The following is a 22,976-nucleotide window of genomic DNA, read 5'->3' as shown; positions in this document are numbered from 1 at the left end:
ATGGACCAACAGAATTAGCACCACCTGGTACCCCATCGGCCGGGTACACATTAACGGTAAAGAACCCCCAGCGCAAAAACAAGGGCTTAGAGTGAGACAGAGTGTAGTTGAAGGCCTGCTCTAGAATGTTCCCTGCACCAGCCTCACCTTTCTCATCTGTGAAATAGATTCATTATTTAAACTTCCTTTATAGGGCTGTTCTGAGGCTCAGACAAGATCCCAGAAGGAAAGCAGTTGGCAAGTTTCCTGGCACAAAGTGAGTTTTAAAAAATCTGTATTATTATTCAAAGAGGGAAAGACCATATCTGATTGTGAGATTAGAAATTCACAAAGCCCTGGCCAAGAGTAGGATTCTCCTCAGGGAGGTAATTTGGTTCAGTCAGCATGCACTGAGCTTTTAGTCTGTGCCAGGTATGATGGAAGCTAGAAGGCTGGAGGCAGGGAGGGGATGGGGAGGAAGGATGGAAACAAATGAGTTTCCGGTTAATGCTGGGTCCTGGTGGGACTGCGAGTGTTGTCTACCAGGCAGATGGAAAGGTGGGTCTATAGTAACGTTAGAATTAGATTTGAGCGTTAACAATGCAGTGAGAGGCAAAATGGGGACTGTGGATGAGAAGAGATTTAGGAAATGGGCCACAGTTTTATTGAAGAACCAGCAAACAGAGTTAGAAAAGGCAATCATGGGGCACCTGGGTGGCTCAGTGGGTTAAAGCCTCTGCCTGCGGCTCAGGTGGTGATCTTAGGGTCCTGGGATCGAGCCCCACGTCAGGCTCTCTCCTCAGTGGGGAGCCTGCTTCCTCCCTCTCTCTGCCTGCCTCTCTGCCTGCTTGTGATCTTTCTCTATCAAATAAATAAATAAAATCTTAAAGAAGAAAGAAAGAAAATGACACCATGAGGGTATGTTTAGAGAGGCTGGGAAAACAAGAGGAGAAAAATGAGAGGTGCTAAGAAGAAGATGGTTGAGCCTGAGTGGGGAGAGTCATTTACTACCCCATGCTTCAGAGGAAGAAAACAATTTCAGTAGGATGCAGGGTGAGCCGTCACTTAGGAAGGGACTAAAGCAGCAATTCTTAACCTTGGCTGTCATTAGAATGACCTGGGAGCTCTTAAAAATCCTTTTACCCAGGCAGCACCCCAGACAAGTTAAATCAGAATTTCTGGGAGTGGACATCAGGCATTTGTTTTTATAAAGGTGTAGAAAATGTTGAGAACCTGTGAATTATGGGGAGGGGGGGACTGTGTTTAAGTGGAGCCAACTGGTACAAGCTACTACCTGAAGTTTAGCAGGAAAGGAGAATAGAGAAAGAGTTGCTGGTACAGACCAGACCCCTGATGGAGAATGGTGGTGAAGCCAATGTCCAAAGCAGACATGGGGACTAAGCTGTAGCAAGGGGGTTTCTTTATCCAAAAGGGGAGAATCCCTTAGGTGTGAAAACAGGGTGCTGGCTCCACTCCCAGCCTTTCAGATACAGCAAGTCTGAAGCCTGACAATCTGTAGCTCTAAACTTCCCAGGTGATGCTGAGAGCCCTGGGTTGCACTTGGAGAACTACTGGAAAACAGGAAAGGAAACCAGGCAGACAGATTTTTGAGTGAGAGATAAGTGGTGGAGCCATTTCCTTTCTATTCCAGCTGGTGATGTGAAGAGCTCCATTTCAGATCCAAGGAGAGCTCTCCAAGCTTTGTGATCTTAGGGTCCTGGGATCACTTGGTCACTGCATTTGTTAACCTCGGAAGTACCATCTTTTAGAATTATGGAGGAGCTTAAAGATTCAGACACTAGGGTCCCACTGTTCACCAATCAGAATTCCTGAGGGTAGGGTTCCTTCCTTGGATCTGGTAAAGCTCCCTAGGCCATTCTCATTGAGGAGGCACAGTTGGGAAAGGCTGGGCAGGTGAATTAAATGGAGGTCCTGGATTCCACGTGGGAAGGTCTTAAATGCAGAGAGTTTAAGAAGCCCCTTCCAGCGTCTGAGGTTCCAGAACTATTTCGGCAGCGGGGATGGGCACACACTGCAGTTGAGAACTACCCTCAGAGGCTGTTCCACATTTAGGGACAAATGCCACCTTCAGATAAACTCAAGGTCCTTTTCTTCTACAGTATTTGCTCTCCGTCCGCCACCTCCTGCCAACTACCTTCCTTTGGGCTGAAGTTTACTTTTCCACTACAGGTAGAAAGAGGACAGAAGCTACTGCAGGCAGCCAAATGCTATTAGCGGGGAGGGGGGGCGGGGGGGACGGGACAAAAATGAGGTAGCAAGTGGCAGAAAAATGGAGAGTGCGCATGTAAGAGAGAAGAACATGCGAGACTTTCCGCAAAAGCTAACTATAATCCTCTAGTGGGGGTGACGGCGGTTAGGAGCCTAATTGGAAGTCGTGGGTGAAACAGGCAAAACAAGTAGAGAAGCTACGAATGCACTTCTTTAGCAAGGACTTTGGGCCAGGGAGCTCAGTTTGACGGAGACCGTCGTTGGTCTAGCTAAGTCCCCTTTTATAACCTCCCATGACAACTGAATTTTAATGAGAATGTTGAACGCAGCCACGTGAAGTTCGGGGGAAATGATGGGAGGTTTCAGGCATAGACTTCCATTCCTCTATTTCCTCTCTCCCTCCGCCTCGCCGTCTGTTGCTTCTCCGTCTTGTTTCCACTCTCCCTGCCCGGCTTCTCCCGAGGGCACGGGGAGCGTGGCGCGGCAGGTGCAGCACCCGCGCGCACCTGTGCCGGCGTGCCCTTGGCGGCCAGCAGGGGGCGGCCCGCGCCAGCTCCGCGCCCGGCCCCGCCCCCGGCCCCGTGGACCCCGCTGCAGCGGGGGCGCGGGAGGGCGCGTCCAGCCTGGCCCCCGCAGGGCTCAAAGGCGGCGGCCGCACGGCACCCGCTGCCAACTCCGCGGCCCTCCCTCCCCGCCTTTGGCCCTCCCCCTCGGGCGCCCGCACCTCCTCCCATACCTGAGCGGGGAGCGGCGCCGCGCCGCCTCCTCCCCCGCCCGCCACTCCTGCCCGGCCGCAGCTGCGCCGCCACCGCGGGAGTAAAGGTCGCGCCGGCCGAGGGCGAGCCGGCCGCGGCGCCTCCAGGAAGCCGGCGGGACAGGTTCAGGGGCGAGCGGTGAGACACCAGGAAACTCTCGGCCGGCCCGGGAAGATGGCGCCAGGAGGGCCGGCGGTGGACTGAGAGCCGGCGGGCGGAGAGGAGTCGGGACCCGCCGCGCGGCGGGGCACGGGCGAGGGCCGCACGCCAGGCGCGGTGCCCCGGCGCGGGCCGGCCCGCGGGGTCATGTCGGTCGGCGAGCTCTACAGCCAGGTGAGTGCGGGCCGCGCGCCGCGGTCCCGGCGGCCCAGGTGAGGGCGAGGGCGGCGCGCTGCCGGCCGCCGCGGCCCTCGGGGGCGCCCTCTTCTGCGGTCCCTGGAGGCGGGCGGGGGCCCGGGAGCCGCCTGGTAGCCTCCCCCTGCTAGCTCCCCGGCGCCCAGAACTTCGGGAGGCAGAGAAAGTTTGGCTGCTCCCGGAGCGTCCTGCGCGGACCGGCCGCGACTCCCGGCGGCCCGGTGGCGTCCGCTCGGCAGCTCTGCCTCCGGCCAGGGCTTGTCGCCCCCTCACCGACGCCCTGCTGTCGCTTTCCTCGCCTGGTTCTGCGGAGTTTTCCGGTCCGTTGTGGGGGCGGGGATGGTTGCTGCCAGTGTGGGGCCCGGGGCGTGGGGGACAGCCCCGCTGCCGCCCCCTCTCCTGCCCGTGGACCCCGCTCCAGCCGCTCTGCAAAGCAGCTCGCAAGGGCGTTCCTCTAAGGCTTCCTTTAGCTCCAGCGCACCAGTGGGGGAAGCCCGCACTTAGGGGATGTTAGCACTCTCGGGATGGAGAGAAGGGGACCCAACCTGCTGTAAGGGGCTGATGGCTAGGGTGGGCAAGGGGAGATAAGCAACGGGGGAAGTGAGATGCTCGAAGGATCTGCAGAGACCCCAGGGAAGCGCGTTCTTAATTTGCGGGGAGGGGGGGCTGGAAGCGGCCCCTCTGCGTGGGTACCAGGAAGGCTTCAGTTACCGATGGGAAGGGGGTCGGAGGAACGCTGACCTGGGGGTGGAGTTTGGATTTCCGGGATGTTGTCAAGGTCAGCAGGGATGTGCGGGGCTCGGCCCCCACGGTCGGGAACAGGTGCGGCTGGGTGGAGACGCCCTGCTTCCGCGGCAGTTGTTTAAAGTTCGGGACCAGCCGCCGCCTCCCCGAGCGTCTACGGCCCCTCAGCCGCCGCCGCGCCCCGCTCGGGTTTCAGCTTGGCAGGAGACCGCGACGGGCCCGGGCCTGTAAGCATGTGCCCCTCCCCCCTTCAGTAAGTTTTAGAGGCTTGCACGCTCCGTCTTTTCCGGGGCTGTGACCCGTTTGACAGTGGCTCGTGCGTCCGTGTACGTGCACGGGTGGGTGCGCGCGCGTGGGGCCCGGGGAAGGGTGCGCGCGCGTGGGTGTGCGATTTGCAGGAGACCTGCCCCGGCCAACAGGTCTAGGCGGGGAGGAAGAGCTACTTCCGCGTCCTCACCTGGCTCTTGCTCTCCGCTGTCCCGTGCGTGGGCGAGCTCTGCGGCGGGGTGGGCTGGCTGCATCGTTGGACGGATTTTCTAATTTCTCCTGGGAAGAGAGCGAGCCGAGCTGGGAGGACACTCCAGAGGTGGCTGTAGAGGGTGGGGTCACCGCAGTCTCGAACACCTCCTCCACCCACACTAGGGCTCCCGGCCCGGGTTGCGCGTGGGTGACAGCTTCGGGAAAGGGGGAAGGCTGGGGGAGAGCGGTTCGGTGAAAATCTCTGGCGTGCCTGGCTTTGAAAAGTGCCCCACGCTTTACCCCTGTGCGTCTTGGGAGGAGCCCTCAAAGCCTTGGCTTTCAGTTTTTCCGCGAAGCGGGTTGTCAGGCACTTGGACTAGAGCTGGAACCCCGGGGGGTGGAGACGCCTGAACTGGAATGTAAAGACTTGAAGTTCTGTTAACACTCAGAAGTGCACGGAGACACTACTCGACTGCCAAATAAAACGAGTGCCTCAATGGCCCATGCCTGCCATGTATCACAAAGTCCTTCATCAGGTCACTGTGGTTACTATGTGAATGAAGCTAATGGATAACTGAATAAACCTGTAATTTTGAAGCCCTGATCTTAAAACAAGATTGGATTGCTTTTCCTGGACCACACTTCCAGGGGAAAACACTCGATTTTTCTCCTTAGAAACGAGTATATTATGTGTTATAAGTGAGTGAATTGCATGTTAATTATTAGAAATGGACCGTAGTGGCAGTTCGGTCCAAAGTTTGAAAGTAATTTTCTGGGTTTGTGGTAAGGACAAAACTATCCTAAGAAAAGGGTCTTGAGGGAACACCCAGGTCACTTAAATTGGCTTCATGGATATTGAGGGTTTGATACAACTCAGGGTTTCAGAATGCCTTTGCAGGGCTGAGGGACTTGACCTGATGGTGTTAGGGGGGTTTCTAGTTCTTAATCACTTTTAGGTAGATGAATCTGAAATTTGAGACTTTCTGTGGCTCACCAAGTAGCTTCCAGATTGAATTTTGAGCAGTTGTTGTTGGAGTTAGACTTAAGCTTTATTATGAGAAGCTGGTACATTGTTACCATTATTACCCTACTTGCTAGGCTGGATTCTCAGTATGCATATGAATCACAAATTACTTAGAGAAACGGTGCCTGCTACTCGGATTCATTTTCTTGGGGAGATGATTTGTTCATTTCAGTGTGTTAAAACAGTTCATGTTCTCCCTTTTAACTTGCTAGACTAGTTTAATGTGATGAATGCTGGATACAGGCATGCACTGTAATGTATTATGCATGATGGAAATAATTATCCATTATGTCAACAGCATTTATAAGTGGGTTGGAAATATTAAAGCCCTTTAGGACTATACCTGTTGCTTTAGTGACCTAGTTGGAAGATATTATTGGAAGGAGAACTGTAAGTACATAAATTAATCTGAAAGTACAGTTTCAGGTAAAAACATATATTATTCTATTTCTACTTATTCTAGAAGAATTGTTTTTTTTTTCTCCTCCTCTGCCACATTACTGTTTTCTAGCAGCTGTACTCCAACTGGATGCTCTCATGCTATGTGGAAAAAAAAATTTTTTTTTGAGTTTTTAGTCCTTGATGATGGTCACTTCCCAGCTTCCCATCAACAAGGGAATGTCTGTTTTCAGAAGACCCAACACCTCATCTTTGAGAAATTGCTCTCTAGTGAGACTTTTCTTGGAGGGAAGAGAATTAGAGTCCATGCCAGGCACTTTAAGGGTCATGTCAAGGTGCCACAGCCTCTTCTACTCTTAACAGGAACCTGGAGCTGACAAGCAGCGGTCGTGTCCCAAAGTGCATGTATGTGGCGATTAGTCCTGCTTTTCCTGTGGGTTGGAGGTATGGGCTAACTTGATTCGCACAGGTCCCAGGAAGAGACCTGAGCATGCGTAAGCATTAGAAATACAATTTGTGATAACTGCAGAAAATAGTCTGACTTTAAGTTTTTCCTCAGAATAACCCTCCTTATAAATACTGTTTTTTCAGAGGAGTCTTTCAGGAGGCTGTTTGGATTTTAGCCAGCAGAGTGACAGAAGTCGCAGACTGAAACAAGTACCTTCAAACAATTTTCTGGTTGATTCCCCCCCCCCCCCCCCCGCCCCCGCCCACCCGTGTATGTTAATGGAGGCTTTGTCCTCTGCTTTCCTTATGCATCGGGTATGCAGGTGTCTCCTGGGTGTCTGTCTGGAAAGCAGCAGGAGCCGCCTGCCTCTTGTCCCCACGTGCCACCCTTGGAAGCATTAAGGATTCACTCCTACTTTTGGTTCCCAAGGGATATTTCAGAAAATTGGTGCCGGTAGAGCCGTAAGTGGTAGCAGATGCTGGCAGTGCTCCTGTGGGCCCTTGACTCTTCTCTGGTGCTTGTTCACTCCCGATGGCACCTGTTTCTGTCCGGGGTTCTTGCAGCCTGAGCACACACCCCTGCCCCCGGGACAGTCCTTTAACTAAAGGGAGTATAACTCCTTTAGTTATAAAGTACCTTCCACACTCTTCAGCCTTGGGAACCGGACTGCCCTAGGGTGAGGCCCCTGCTCTTTCCAGAGCTGTGCAAGTTGAGCCCAAGTTTCACTTCTTGGATTTTGCTGGATATCACACCCCTGCTTGCCGCCTTCTCCCCTGTCCCACTCCCCCGGTCTTGGGAGCACCACCCAACAGGTCACTTAAACAGGAATCTTCATCTTGGGATCTGATTCTGGGAACTATGGTGGCTTGGCCGAGGGGATGTTGAGAAACTGAAGGGCTCTGGCTTCCTTGTGGTCCTTTGAAGCTAGGTTAGCCACACAGAGGCCATTAGTGTGCCCCCATCCCTCCCTTCTTGTCCCCAGTTCCGGGCATGTTCTCTGCCTCTTACAGGTGTGCACTGAGTGAGCGTGCCCCGCCCCCACCCCCTTGTCAGTAGTTCTTGTCCCATCCTTCCACCCCCTTCCCCCAGGCCGAGCACACCTAGAGAACAGACAACACCGCAAACCTTTTTTGGAGCCTCCGGTGTGTTTAGCATTGTGCCTTGTACTGAAGAGATGCTTACGAGCTTGTCCCCGCATCCACCCCCCCAAATCCTCCTGCCCAAATTCCTCCTGGAACTTTCTTATAGCTCTTTGCTGACCCCATGTCTCCCCACTCGGGCCTCTTGGGAAAGCTTGCATTCTGGCTGCTAGTTTCTTCCAGTTTCCTTCTGGTTAATGTGCTTTGAATAGTTCAGTTGACTGCAAGGTACCCACCCCCGGGGAGAGGCTTCTTGACCACTCCAGGTCTGGTCAGAGTCTCTCCATATACTGTTGTACTTACATTGTTCAGAGAGATGGCATCCACTTGCTGGTTGGAGGGCCGAGGCACCTCTAAATAAAAAATACATTTTCTATGACCTGGCAGATTTTTGTTATTCCTAAATATTTTGTGTTGTAATGGTCAGCTATAAGGTATACGGCTAAAAACCTTTAAGTCCGAATACAGCCTTCCCTGAGTGATAGTGTATTTCACTATACATAGTTTCCAAGGTAGACTTGTATTAGTTGAAATAGTTGGCCCATCATACATTTCAGTAGGCTCCCCAGAAACAGCATTAAAAAGCAGTTCATTTAAGAGTGGAACGTCTGTTCAGATGGGCTTGTCTGCACAAACATATTTTGCATTGTCACTGGGCAGTAGAACCTGAAGTGCACGGAGTTAACAATACAGCCGTACCCATGTGTCCTTAACGATACAACATTACTCTTGTGTCACCGGAGGAGCCCAGATACTTAATTGCGGGTGTTTTGTGGAAGCAGGAGTTGGGTGTGCTGTGGTGGGGGGTGGTGGGGGGGTGACAAGGGGTGGGGAAGGACTTCCTTTAGCAGTGGTGGGCTGTGACTGGGCCTTGAATGAATAGGATTTAAATAGACATGGAGGATGCAAGGGGAAGGGCATTATCAGGAGGCGATGGGAGAGGGCTGGGAAGCATGGAAGGGGGGAGGGATGAGCGAGACTGAACTGGGGATGGCAGCCATAGTAATAGCTTAGCTCTTGCTCTTGGATCATGAAATTTTAGACTTCTGGAACAGTTGCAAAAAACAAAACAAAACATGGAGTTGTGTGTTATTCCAAATACCCCCAGTGTTCATGCCATCTGTAAGCATGGCCCAGTTGTTGAAATGGGGAAATTAAGCTTCATGTGGAACTAACTGGTCTGTGAACCTTACTGACGCTAATCAGTGTTTCCACTAATGACCTTTCTCTGGGCCAGGGTTCCTTCTAGGATTCCACATTGTTTAGCATCTTTGCACCTTTGATTTCCAGTTAGGGGCTGTTTCTCCGTTTCTTCTCTTTTATAACATTGGCAATATGAGTATGGGTCCATTATCTTGTAGACACGTCTTCAGTTTGGATAACCCTGGTGTATTCTGCTTACATGGCATTTATGAATTTTGGCTAAGAAAACATCAGGAGAAATCAATTGCTCTTAGGGCACCATATCAAGAGATCAGTGCTATCATCGTGTCCCATTTCTGATGGTATGCCTTCGATCCTTTGGTTAAAGTGATGTCTGTTTCCTTTTATTGAGGGGTATTTACATACCAAGATATGGGGTGCTAAGTATCATTTTTAAAGATTTATTCACGAGAGACAGCTGCAGAGGGAGATGTGGGGATCAGTCCCAGGATCCTGGGATCCTGACATGACCCAAAGACATGCTTGACTGAGCCACCCAGGAGCCCACTTTCACTGTTTTTTGTTGTTGTTGTTTTGTTTTTTAGCCACTTAGGGATTATTGAGCCTAAAATTCAACAAGGGCAGGAGTCATCAAATACAACCTTGAAGTTTCCAGCTTGAGGGTGGACAGAAAAGTTGGACTAGGGCAAGGAATACTCAGTACTTTTTTCTTTTTTTTTAACCTGTTCAGTTTGGGGTGATACTTTCCACTTATATAAACTGATGTTTGAGGATATATGAGCTTAAAGGAGAAATGTTAGGATCTGGGGGTTCTTGCAAATAAAAATTATGGGTAGGATTTTCTCTAAAGAATGCCAGTCTTAGAACATGATTTTAATAAAGATCAGATCATGACCTTGGTGTGGGCAGTCCTGGCCTCTGGTCATGATCTTGGTAAGGACTGTCCTGGGTATATGGTTAAATGCTCTGCTCTGACGCTTTGGAATAAGTGGATTGATTTTTTTTTTTAATTTTTAATTTTTTTTTTCATCTGAAACTGGGACGGTACCTGCGTCTTAAGAGCCTGGAGGATCACGTGCTTTAACCTGTGAAGTGTCTTGTGCACTGCACGAGCTTAACTGGTGATCTGCTTTTCTCCCCCTGGAGTCATCGTGCTGTGTGGTGGGTGGCCTTGGAGGTTCCACTCTCCCACTGCCCGCCTGGGGAATGGGCAAGAGCAGTTTGAAGGAAGTTTTCAATTAAAGCTGTGCTTTCTGGCCTTTCATGGGAATTCTTAAGGGAAATCTAAACACTTTTCACAATGCTTTTTTTTTTTTTGTTAATACAAATGATTATTGAAACCATTCCTACAATGTGGGAAGGGCAAAGGCTCTAATCTCATTCCCAGAAACTGCTGCTGTTAATCACTTACGTATAGCTTCCAGACCTGTGTTGTTCAATAGGGTGTTCCTAAGCACTTAGTGGAGAGGAGCTGGAGGTGTTAAAGACAAAACCAAACAAAAACAAGGACAAAAAACCCCCCTAAAAACCCAACTCAGATTTTAAAGATTTTGTACAAAAGATGAATGTAAAATACCTCCTGCTATTCTTGATTAAATGTCGAAATACTTTGGATATATTGGGCTAAAGTGTTTGATTCACCTATTTTTAACATGGCTACTAAAAAAATTTAAGACTCCGTATGTAGTTTGTTAGGCAGCACTGCTTTATTGATGCATGGTTCAATATACACTTAGATTTTATGTATTCGAGAGGGAGACCAAGCACGCAAACAGAGGGAGGGGGAGGGAGAAGCAGTCACCCCCACTGAGCAAGGAGCCCGATGTGGGTCTGGATCCTAGGACCTGGAGATTATGAGCTGAAGGCAGATACCTAACCATCTGAACCACCTGGGTGCCCCAGTATAATATACTTAAAAATGGGATCATGCCATAGATACTATTCCAGATCTTAAGCTACTGTGCCCCCCTAACTCTGGCGTATAAAGGTAATTTTTACCATTTAATGGCCATATAAAATGGCATATTATGGATTTACCATAATGCTAACTATTCCAATTTTTTTTAAGATTTCATTTTATTTATTTGACAGATCCGAGATCACAAGTAGGCAGAGAGGCAGGCAGGCAGAGAGAGAGAGAGAGGAGGAAGCAGGCTCCCTGCTGAGCAGAGAGTCCGATGTGGGGCTCAATCCCAGGACCCTGGGATCATGACCCGAGTCGAAGGCAGAGGCCTTAACCCACTGAGCCACCCAGGTGCCCATAACTATTCCAATTTTGATGAACATTGAATTGTTATAATTTAGTGTGTGTGGAAAATGTTGTAGAACATTCTTGGAACCTCTTTCCAGTTATTCACTTAGGATATATTCCTAAGGGTAGGATTGTTGACATGTATGTTTAGCTGTCCTCAATACGACCAGTAGCCTCCAAAAAACTTTCTTCACCTTTCCCTGGCACCGGCCGTTTTTGCTCCTCTTAAACTTACACTACCAGGTTCATTTTTGACTTAAAGTTGGTTTCCCTTGTAGGATTGAGCATCTCTTCATATGTTTAATGTGTTCATTTGTAGGTTTCCTTCTATTACCTGTATCCGGGCAGACACTTAATGGACTGAGCCACCCAGGTGCCCAATAGCTAACTCTTTTAATGGAAGCACGATTAACAAGATAGAGGGTGTGGAGGGCAGGAACCCTTCTGCACTATTGGTGCAGCCACTATGGAAAACCTATGGAGGTCCCTCAAAAAATACCATATGATCCAGTAATCCCAATACTGCGTATTTACCCAAAGAAATGAAAACCCTGATTCAGGGAGCTAAGATAGCTGTCATTCACGGAGTCTTTTTTGAGCCAGGTTATTTCTAAGTGCTGTGTATTAATTCACTTAATAGTAACTCCTTCCCATTACAACTGGAGGAGCTCGGCTTATGGACTGGCCAGAAGATGTACTTCTCTTACCAAGGAAGTAGGACCTCCAGGTGTCTGGTCAGGGGCTGGCTTCTGCCTTCCACGAAGATTTGTTCCATTGATGGTAGAACATCTGTACAGAAGAGTCTGGTACATGGAGGTTGCTTTCTACCTAGTGCTGCCCTGTCCCCCAGCAGCAGAGGATCCTCCCGGAGGACAAAGGAGGAAGGAAGGATGGTCTGAATACAGAAAGGTGGGCAGATGGTCAGACCCTAGAGTTCCTTTCTTTAGGAACTTAGTGCTTTTCATCCTTCTGCCGCCACAACCCTCAACCCCACGGGCATCCTGGTGCCTTGTCACACTGTCCCAAATGCAGGCAAAATGGTCTTTGGCTTTCCTTAGCTCTCCATGGCCCCCAAAACAGTTCACCTCTTGAAGATCCAAACATAGAAGATGTAAGACACTCAAGCAGTGTCAACCTGGGGGACTGGAAATGTAACCATTTTGACTCCTTTTCAGACGCTTTGCCTGGCTCTGTCCCGCATTCCCCCAATAGCACAGCAAGAACATCATCTTTCTTGCCACACTTGGTATCTAGTGAGCCTCTTGTTCTAAGAACGAGTGGAGAGCAGGCACGGTCCTCTGGGAAGCCCTTTTCCATCTGCTCATTTAGTCCGGGGTCTCTTACACAAGGTTTCTCTTCGGCATCTGAGGAGGGCACCTTCCAGAGGGATAGCCAGGACTGTAACTGTAGGGGCTTCACCGGGGCTTTGTCCAAGCGGTTCAGCAGCCCCATGCAAGCAGGCGCATTGTAGGTGGGACAGGAGGGAGGTCCTCACGTTGTCTGGATTCTGGAGGGGGTGAGTGCTGGTGCTGTCTTGCTGATTTGCTGTGGGAATGATGAAGGCTCTAAATCTGAGGTCCAAGTTAATAGCTCATAATGCTCCTCTTAACGTTTATTCACTGGCTCATAAGTTCCTGCCCTCGTTTGAGTGACTCTGATACTGACGTGGACCCTGGAGGCTTTTCTCTCCTTGGCTGAAGTTTGGGGAAGGAATGAAGAGGCTCATCAGGGAAAGTTAATGATTTTTCCCAGAGAGCTTTTGCTAAAATGTGTGGTGGTGTGAAATCCTAAGTGAACAAAAACATCGGATGCTTTCTGCGTGGAATTCAAACACTTCCCTTCCAGTGTTCTCTGCACCAAATTCCGCTCCCCCGGCTTAGAGACCAGCCTCTATAGGTAAAGCTACTGGGCAGAATTCCAGTTCCATTTGTATTCTGACCTCGGAACTGGTCATTTTGGGGGAAGATGACAAGGTAAAGATCCTTGAACTGGTAAAATGTACTATATTCGGCTACTTATTTGTGTGCCCTGGTCATTCACTGGGGACTCTAGTTCTCTCTTGATAACTGGCCACTGGGGCCTAGTACAGTCTTGCCGATGACAGGCTGCATGCTTATATTATTATCTCCAGTTTAGGTGCCACTAGTCGTGTTGAGTGCTTTAGAGAATGCAGACAGAATGCTACCACCAGCTAGGAGTTTCTGATTAGCAAAATGGACCATGTTATTGGAGGACGTATGTATATAATGAAACTGAGTGGGGCGGGGGGGACCAGAATAGTGGTGACCTGGGGGATGGTGGGGCTGTCAGCAGACTGCTAGATCGCATGGTGAGTTCACAGGTTTTTGTTACTCTGCTTCACCAGTGACCTATCCAACTGTTTCTGCTGAAAATGGGATGTTTTCAAAGTCCTTTTATGAACCTCTGACATAGCCTGGATGTCTTACGCGTGTGTAGTTGATGGTTGAGTGTGCATATCTGCACGGTTCCTCTCATTCAAGGTGTGGGTTGGATCTTCTCCCATCCCTTCGTTCCCAAGTCACAGTTCTTGCATACTGTGGCAACTCCGTGAATGGTGTTGGATCGGTTTAACGCCTCTTACACTGCCCTCCTGTTTCCAGATCATGGCACTTCGAGGAAAGGCCTTTTTTCCACTAAGGAGCCAGCTTTACTGTAACGTTTTCTCCTGTCATTTTGGCTTTTGGCTTTGGGTACCCAGTGGAAGGCCCATCTGTTTCTTCTGGCACTTGCCTCAACCTATGAATGTGGAGCCCCTGTCAGGAGATAATTAAACGTTGTTTTTCTTATTACTGTGCCTGAAGGCTCAGCACAAGGTGTGAATGTGGAATAACAGCAAAGTAATGTTTGTGGACATGGAAAGCTCCTATAACTGCCTTAGTTTTGAGTAGCCTAACCTATCATGAGGTCCTATATCATAGCCTATAATATCCTAACAATTATGATCAGATTTTTTTTTTTTTTTTTTTTTTGCCTTTCCTAAGGTTGTCACTTACATTAAAAGCCTAATCTCCTGTTTATTCCCAATTCAACTTGATTAACTGTCTCAGGCAGATGCCCGTGAGTCCTTACGGGGATTGGGGACAAATCCTGATCTCCATCCTTCGTGTGAGCTCAGACAAAGCCAGTGGCTTGCAGGAGAGACTTGCTAAGTCAGGAAAGAAAAATCCAACTGAGTTGGTTTCTGGAGTCTTCCCTCACACAGGTGGTCCTCCGTCTTCATCTAAAGATTGATCCCTTTGGATTGATCACTAAGCCAGCAAGTGTTCAGGGTATCTTCTACCTGCCGGGATATAGTCACAGCCCATCCCTGCAAAAGTGTCTTTTGACCTTGGGTTCTCCCAGTCTAGTGGTTCATTTCTTGTATGAATAGGCTTGAAGATATTAGTATGTTAAAAAAAAAAGATAAATTGCTTTGTCTCATCACATTTAATCATTTTCGATTTGCCTATACTGGCTAATGAGGGCTAATGTTTGCTTATAAAATGAGGAAAATGAGTGTTTCCTCAGCCAGGAACGAGTTTCTTTGCTGTCGAGCTGCTTGTTCCTTTGTCGTTTTGTGTGTATACATGTGTGTGACTGTGTCACATACAAACTGCACACCAGAGTGAGGAGAATGCCTTTACGATGTGATAGGACCTGGCTGCAGGTCACAGTTGATCTAGGCAAACGAGTGCTTTTTGCTGCTGGGTGTGGTCTCTCTGCTGAGGCACCAGGAAGCTGGAGCTCCTCAACGCCTCTCCTGAAACTGACTTCAGATCTGATGTGTTCGTTTCCCCTTGTATGGTGGCAATCTCCTGACGCCTGGGAGGTAGGCCTTTCTGGTTATATCCAGGAGTTCCTCAAAGAACTGGTTTGGTTGAGTAAGGTAGGTGTTCTCTGAGCTGCATTTCTGTTACAGACTAAGTGATTTGAAGGTACTGATGTCTGTTTTATGTGGCTGCCTCCTGCTGTCATCCTCCAGGGTTAGTGTTGGCCTTGGAATGATCTCAGTGGGTCGGCGGAGAGCTTCCATGGCTGTCAATGAAAGACTCCTTTGAATGGAGCCATTCCATTCTGCATCTGGTCTGTCTGGTTAAAACTTTAAAGGATCAGGGTGTGCCTGGGTGGCTCAGTGGGTTAAAGCCTCTGCTTTCAGCTCAGGTCATGATCTCAGGGTCCTGGGATTGAGCTCTACATCGGGCTCTCTGATCAGCAGGGAGCCTGCTCCCCCCCCCGCCCCGCCTCTCTGCCTACTTGTGATCTCTGTCTCTCAAAATCTTAAAAAAAAAAAAAAATTTAAAGGCTCAGGGTACCTGGGTGGCTCAGTCAGTTGAGCATCTGACTCTTGGTCTCGGCTACAGCCTTGATCTGATTGTGAGTTCAAGTCCTGTATAGGACTCTGTGCTGGGTGTGGAGCCCTACTTAAAAACAACAAAAAAACCCTGAAGTCTCATTGTATTTTGTAGTTATACTGACTTATAGTCCCTCTTAAATATATGTATATTAATATAACCCATACATGGGCATAATTGCCTCAATGTTAGGACAAGTGTACTAGCATTATCTGTTGATTGAAAAGTGTAAAGCCTATTCCACCTAATTTCCCAAAATGCTCTTTGTTGTGTCTTTCCCACTGCTTAGCATCAGGCAGGATGTTGGACACTTGGTATTAGAAAGGAGGGGGCGGTTAGCATTATTCATAATGCTCAAAAGATAAGAACAAGCCAGTGTCCATCCTGGATGAATGGATGAGGGACTGGTATATCCAGACAATAAAGTCGTTTTCAGCTTTAAGGAGGTTCTGATACGTGCTTTATCACAGATGAACCTCAAGGGCATGACCAATGGACTTTAGGAGTCCACTTATGTGAGCGGTACCTGGATGAAGCGAATTCAGAGACCACGGAGAACGGCGGTTGCAGGAGGGAGGGGAGAGTCTAGGTGGGTGGTTTTATTGGTACAGAGGTTGAGTTTTACAAGATGGGAAGTTCTGGAGCTGCACGGTGGTTATGGCTGTATGGCAGTGTGAATGCACTTAACATTACCCGACCGTACACTTAAAGGTGAAGGTGGTAAATTTCCTAGGTATTATACCACGGTCAGATTGGGGGCAGTAAGAGGGAACATAGAGGTTGGACTGGCTAGACCCGGGTTTGAGCCCTGGTTTACTGTTTGCCAGCTGTGTGACCTCTGGCAACTGGTCAACCTCTAGGCTTGTCACCTGTGACATGGGTAAGAAGCTAGAACCACCCTCAGAAACTTGCTACTGAGACACCGTGAGAACACGTGAACGGTAATAGTTGCTAGGAGAAGGTCTTGTCTTCTGGAAAGCTGCAGTTCAGGGCAATGTAGGGGTGGGTGTGGGAGGGCTTACAGGATACTTGTGGTGCAGATTCTCTGGCTCCCATTCCTCTGAAGGGGGCAGCCAGCCTTGAAGTGGGTCCTAAACTCGCAAAACCCTGGCATTGGACAGGCACTAGGGCTATGTCTCTGCGGCATCTTTTTCAGGTGTGGGGAGGGAACAAAAGGAGCCCGGAGGTCTTAGTTTTGAAGACCACCTATCCTCTCAACCCTAAAGGGCCAGACCTAACTGGTTCTGTAGCTTATGATGGTGGGGCTTGGCCCAGATTGTACGGAGAAGAGCACCCCACCCTGACCTGCTAACAGGGTACTTATGCCTGTCTCAGCCCTCGCTGGCACTTGGCATATTTGCCTCTTTGCAGGGTACTTCAAGATGTTGCCTCTGTCCTAAAGGATGCTGTCTTTAGAGTTGGATTTAGCTGGTCTGCGTGTCCTAGTTTAACATGGCAGTGTAGGATTCGGGGGGCCAGAAAGATGGCCGTGACCTTTGAGGCTTTAGGGACTAGGTTATCCTGTCCGTGATGGCAGGCCTGCTTTTTTTGCCACACTGATGCCATCAACAGGACTCCATTACTCTTGGCTCTTTTTTTTTTGTCATTTCCTCTCTGGGTTGGATTAAGTACCCCTTTCTGAATCTTCAATCCCAGTTGAGATTGGTGGTGACGGCTGCCGCAGATTGGCTCTGTCGCTAACGACAGGAGCTCGGAAGCTTTCCTAGAAAGGGGCCCCTTGAGTGGCTGTTTGGGGCAGGTGCCTGGCCCAGGGGGCTTTGGCCTTGTATGCCCAGGGAGCTTTCAAAGATGGTGGTCCCCGGGAACACCTCCGAAGAGGGTGTGGGTGTCGCAGCTACTAGAGCAGAGTTTTCTTACCTAGAGTGTAACAGAGACCCGAGAGCCAGTGAAAATAGAGCTGCTGCATCTCAGCCTGTAGAACAGGACTTGGGAGATCGGTCTGGTGCTTGGATTCCTTTCGTGCTAGATTCTGGCTGTCCATGGTACTTGCCTCTTTTGAGTTCGTAATCGGGTTTTCTGATTAGCAGCCCCTGCCTTGGATTCTGATGCTGCTTCCACAGCTAACCTGTTAGGAAACCCTAAAAACAGTGCTGGGATGTGGGTCTTAACACCTATTATAAATAGTCCCATGGTAACTGTTTTCTTCTTGGATTTCATCCATCTCCTCTACTGAAGTGTTTTAAGGCTCTCCTCCTGCGTCTCCCTCTACTTCCTCACCTCCCAGTCCTTAACCTTAATCCATCCTTAATAAAGGCTCCAGGGGTCCCCTACTGTTCACAGCCCTGGCATCTGACTGGCAGCCTGGAACAGAATTGTGCTCTGTGGGCCCTTGGGGTTATGCAGCCCGCAGCGGGGGAGCGCGCTCTTACTGAGTGGGGCACACGCTCAGGGTGTCCGTCTGAACCGAGCTTGGGCTGCAGTGTGAGCCGTCTCAAATCAGAAACTGCCGAAATGCTGGCCGGAGACTGCCGCGTCCAGGGTGGTGAGCACCCCGGCAGCCCTGGAGCGTAACTCATGTCCACGGTGCTGTAGCTGAGCGCTAGCCCACCAGCTAGTCCAGCTGGAAGTGTCTTCCACTTAATCTCACTCACTCAGTCCCCTTGGTGCTGGACTTTGAACTCTGCCTTAGCTGCGTGGGCTTTGCCGGGGCTCTGTGGTAGCACACATTTGCTGAGCGAGGCTTATGCATTGCAAGTATCTTTTCTGTTAAATTACTGTGCAAGTAGACATCTTCAGAAGTGGTAATTTTTCACATAGTACTAATTCACGGTGGTAAACCATGGCTAGTATTTGAGCTAGCTTGCGGCGCTGAACTGGGGAAGCTGGTGGTTTCCAGTCCTGCCTGACCAGTGTTATGCAGGTGGACAGTGGTCTTGATTCTCCTTTGTACCTGGTTGGGCTGTGAACTGCATGGTGAGTCTGAAACGTTCTGTAGAGATGTTTGTTATCAGCTCACCGTGCTGCCCTGGCTCACACCTGCGATGTCTTCCAGTCTTCGTCTCCGCGGGCTGTGTCTTCCAGTCTTCGTCTCCGCGGGCTGGACAGCTGTGTAGCAGATGCAAATATTTAAGACTCTTAATCCGGCACAGGGAAGAGCATAACAGGTGCCTAAGAGCTAGTCCTCCTTAATAAGGAGTTAACAGTTGAACTCAGTGGGGTGTCTGAGAATAGTATATCAAGGAGGCATTATACCGAGACCACAGCTGTGGTGGAGTGTGGTTCCTGCTCAATGGGAAGTTGAGGTTCCTTGGCTTTCGTGACTGCCTTGAAGATGGGGGTTTGAGAGGAAGTCTCACCTCTCGCTCCTTGTTGGTCCCTCAGTGTGCCCTTCTCTCCTGCCTGCGAGGGTTGAGGAGGGTTGGTGCCCCGTCTAGAACGACACGTTCACGCATGGGGATGAGCAGAATCCTGTCGCCTGGGAGCTTCCGGCCTCCAGAGTGGTTTCTTCCTCTGAGCTGTTCACAGGAGCTCACTAGAAAGGGAGCCCTGCCTTTTTTTTGTCCAGAAAACTGCTTTTCTCTCCAGCCCCAAGTTCCAAGACTGGGAGTGGGATGTAGGGTTCACAACTTTGGTGGGTAGGGCGGGATGGGGCTGAAGTTTTGTTTGCATTGCCCTTTAAGACTGACGTCAGGTAAGGTTATGAAAGATTCTTGTCAAAGATGGGAGCATATAAAACTCTAAACAATGACTGTAAGTGGCTATGGGAATTGATTTACTATACCCTTTTAAAAAGTACTCCAGAAAAAATAGTCCTCTAGCGAATACAGCAATGCCCGCAAAGCATGAAAAATCATCTGCCTGAGTCTTTGCAAGGCGACCTCCAGTGCACTGAGCTGGGCCTCTAATCTTACCATGCAGTCCTTTGTTGAAGCTTATTCTTTTATTTTTTTAAGATTTTATTTATTTGGCAGAGACACAGAGCAAGGGAACGCAAGCACGGGTAAGGGGGAAGTAGGAGAGGGAGAAGAGCAGGCTTCCCGCTGAGTGGGGAGCCCGATGCGGGACTTGATCCCAGGACACAGGGATCATGACTGGAGCCGAAGGCAGATGTTGAAGCTTATTCTAGAGGATAAACCTGAATTAGTACCAACTTTTTTTTTTTTTTTGGAAGATAGCTTTGTTTCCGTACAATTAGGATTATCTTAACTTACATAATTGTTTTAGCTTTACCATTTCAACTTTGTTTTAAACAGGGGGTCCTAGGAAGTTTTTCTGTGAAACCCAGTGTTCAGAATTTGCCTTAAAGTATCACTTTTTATTCTAAATAGGTGTTACAGATGTTTTGTCTAGTGCTGTGCTAACGTGACTTCTGGTGACTTCAAATACAACCAGGAAAACACACAGGCAAGAAGCCTGTGCCATTTACTTTCACTTGGGATGATAAATGACAATAATCATACAGTTGTCTTACAGGTGATTTTATGTATTATAGTGAGATTGCTATCACATGAACCTCCTTGTGACCTCTATTGTATCCAGAGCATGCTTTGCAAAACTGACTTCAAAATGGAAGTTTTGCAAAGTTCTCAGGTGAATTCTGCCCAGTGGCAGCTCTTTGGTTCTTGTGAAGTGTTGACCCAGACTGAGGTGCGGCTGGAGTGGGTGGAGGCTGAATTTGACCCAAAGAGGAGCGATGCTCTTTGAAGAGCATGAGCAGTGGTGCTGTTCCTCAGCTGGCCTGGCTCCTGGACGGATGCACTGAAAGGTGGAGAATGCAGTTGGCTGTGCTGGTGAGAGCAAGCAGTCTCTAGGAGACAACCACGGAACCCCACCAAAACAGCTTAGGGTGTTAGCTGCCGTGCTTAGTGAGGCTGTGCCCCATGGCAAGGGTGCGGTGGGAGGGGAAATCTATTTGCTTAGGCAGTTTGGAGCCTGTGGGAGTGAGAGCATCTGTCATGGGAGCAGCATAAGGGATTTTCAGAGGTAATTTTGGTGCTCCATGACTTTTACTGTATTACTGATTTTAGGATTGACACCCCCCCAATATGATTTTGTTCAACTATGTTCTTTTTTTTTTTTTTAAGATTTTATTTATTTGATAGAGATTACACGTAGTCAGAGAGGCAGGCAGAGAGAGAGAGTGGAGGAAGCAGGCTCCCTGCTGAGCAGAGAGCCCGATGCAGGGCTCCATCCTAGGACCCTGAGACCATGACCTGAGCCAAAGGCAGAGGCTTTTAACCCACTAAGCCACACAGGCACCCCTGATTTTGTTCAACTATGTTCTGATATTGATGATCTACTTTGAGGGATCTCAGTAAATGGAGCTCATCCAGAGGTAGATGACTGAAGACTGTAGCATCCAACAGTCTTCAGCATCCAGCATCCAGAACAGCTGGGGGACACAGGGCTTACAAGTCAAAGAAAAGGAACCATGGGGCTCCTGGGTGGCTCAGTGGGTTAAAGCCTCTGCCTTTGGCTCAGGTCATGATCCTGGGGTCCTGGGATCGAGCCCTACATCGGGCTCTCTGCTCAGTGGGGAGCCTGCTTCCTCCTCTCTCTCTCTCTGCCTGCCTCTCTGCCTACTTGTGATCTGTCTGTCAAATAAATAAAATCTTAAAAAAAAAAAAAACCATAATCCCAAAGTACTGCAGGACTGTGTGTCTCCTCTGAGTTCTTCCAAAGGTCAGAGTGCTCAACAGTGGGCATATGTTCAGGGGGGCACCTTTAGCTTGGTGCACAGGAACTCATGGCTGGTGAGGGTGTTCCTGCCCCAAGTTGGGCTGCCTAGTGCTGAATGAGCTCTGCAGGTGTTGGAGCAGGCTGGGCACGTTCTAGCAAGCATGCTGCAGGGCAGTGCCTCAGAAAGGGAATTTGACCCCCATGATTTAAACTGCTCACCCACCTGAGAATTGGCTAAAAAGGACTACCAGGAAGGGAAAAAAATAAGATGAAAAGGAATAACTTCAAATGGTAAGGGAAGTAAGGAAGAATTTTGGAGATTATGTTTATCTATAAAAGTATGTTTAAATTGGTTTATGGTTTCTCTTAGAAAAATGTTTCTACCTCAGCTGAGTTTAAGATCCTTTAGGATGAAAGTATGTATAGGTTGCAAGATTGGATGCAGGCAGAAAAGGAATGAGGGAGAAGGGGCAGTTCAGATAGAGGAGACAGAAAGTACAAAGGTAGGGAGGCAGGATGGGGGCTCTGCTGCTGGTTTGGACCCACTAGCACAGAATGTTACTTGGTTCAGCCCTAGAAGAAAGGCTTCTGCAATGAAGTGGGATCAGATCCCCTGAGGGCTGGTTGGGACCCGGTTTGGCTCCCTGCCCCTAAGATATCTGCTTCCCATAATGCCCTGGAAGCTGAACTTAGCTCTAGATCAAGCATCTAACTGCGATATATCCAAGAGGGGCTGATGTCCTGGTGTGGTTGGCTGTGCTCTGTTAACCCCTGCCCCGCCCCCGCTCTGTCACTTGATGGGAGCCCTGCCATGGGCTGTGTTCTAGGAGCAGGGCCTGATGTTTGAGGTCTGATGTTTTCTGAAGTTGTGACCCACCCGTCAGGGGATTCCTTAGCACTCTGTGAGGCATTTGTTTAACCAAATGGAAGAAAAACAAGACCTTTTCTACTTCACACACAGCATCAGTCTCTAAGGGTATATTACTCCTGCCACAATCCCCTAATTCCAGCCACGTGGGAGGGGAGAGGTGACCTTGAAGGAATCCACAGGGGGTTGGCTTCAGCTTTTCCCCTTCAGAAAATATCAGTTCTTTATTAACAGCAATCTCTCCTACATACTGTGTGTTTTCCAAGTTGTGCACCTTCCTAGTTGTCTTTTTCATTTTGGTTCACTAGTGCCCTCTGAGGTAGGGAAGATAAAGAAGCTGAAACTCCGAATTGTAAAGTGATGTGCTCAGACTCACTCTGGGAAGTGGGCGACTCCAGGCTGCAGGTGGGGCTCCAGCACACGGCATCCTGGTGGCCCCTTCCTGGGGACTCTGGGATGGTGGAGGTGGGGGAGTCCCATCTCCTGTGGTTTTGCTGCCATGGGTGTATGTTTTCCTGGATACTCAGTAGCTTTCCTGTAGCTAAAAGAGTGAAGTGACATGTCTCTAGTTCTTTACTGCACTTACTTTCCCAGCTTCCTGTCTGTCGGTCTATGCGGGCTGACTCGCAGATGTCCAGGAACTTGCTGTACCTAGAAGTGGCCTAGAATGAGTGTGAGCTGATGGAAAGAGCACGGGAGTTCTCTGCTTAGAGACTTGGATTATAATCTATAAATCTAAGTTTGACAGTTGAGAGATGCTAACTACCTTGGCCGAGCCCTTGGATCTCTCTGGGCCTCCATTTCTTCGTTTCCTGGAAGGAGTAGGACCAGGTCCCTCGGTCCTTCTGATTCTATAAAAGTGGCACTTAATGTGAGTCACAATGTGTGTCAAAAAAAGAGTAAAGCTGCTTCTCTCTGGTCTTTGTGGTCTCACTGTGTAGAGTGAGGTAGGTCAGTGTGAAGGTGCGCCCGTTGCCAGAAGGCGCCGCCTCACTGCAAAAGTTTTTTAGACAAAATGTTCTCCATACTTCTCCCCACCTTCTCCCCATTCCTGATTTAGTAAGAGCAAGATCCAGGATCGATTGATTTTAAGGTTTTATTTATTTACTTGATGGAGAGAGATAGCAAGAGGAGGAACATAAGCAGGGGGGAGTAGGAGAGGGAGAAGCAG

General features: G+C 49.2%; 1 protein-coding gene across 1 annotated transcript in view; it reads left to right on the top strand.

Moving 5' to 3' along the window:
- The first annotated feature begins 2,832 nt into the window (after nt 1–2,832).
- MYO5B (myosin VB) overlaps nt 2,833–22,976 on the top strand; it is a 340,313-nt gene continuing 320,169 nt past the window's right edge. Inside the window, exon 1 of the mRNA XM_059409632.1 lies at nt 2,833–3,296. Coding sequence (XP_059265615.1) covers nt 3,270–3,296 — 27 coding nt within the window. The 5' untranslated portion in view covers nt 2,833–3,269. The remainder of the gene's footprint in view (nt 3,297–22,976) is intronic.

Source organism: Mustela nigripes, chromosome 8, assembly GCF_022355385.1.
Source record: "Mustela nigripes isolate SB6536 chromosome 8, MUSNIG.SB6536, whole genome shotgun sequence".
NCBI lineage: Eukaryota > Metazoa > Chordata > Mammalia > Carnivora > Mustelidae > Mustela > Mustela nigripes.
The sequence above is the reverse complement of the archived record's forward strand: the minus strand, read 5'-3'. Positions and strand labels throughout refer to the sequence as shown.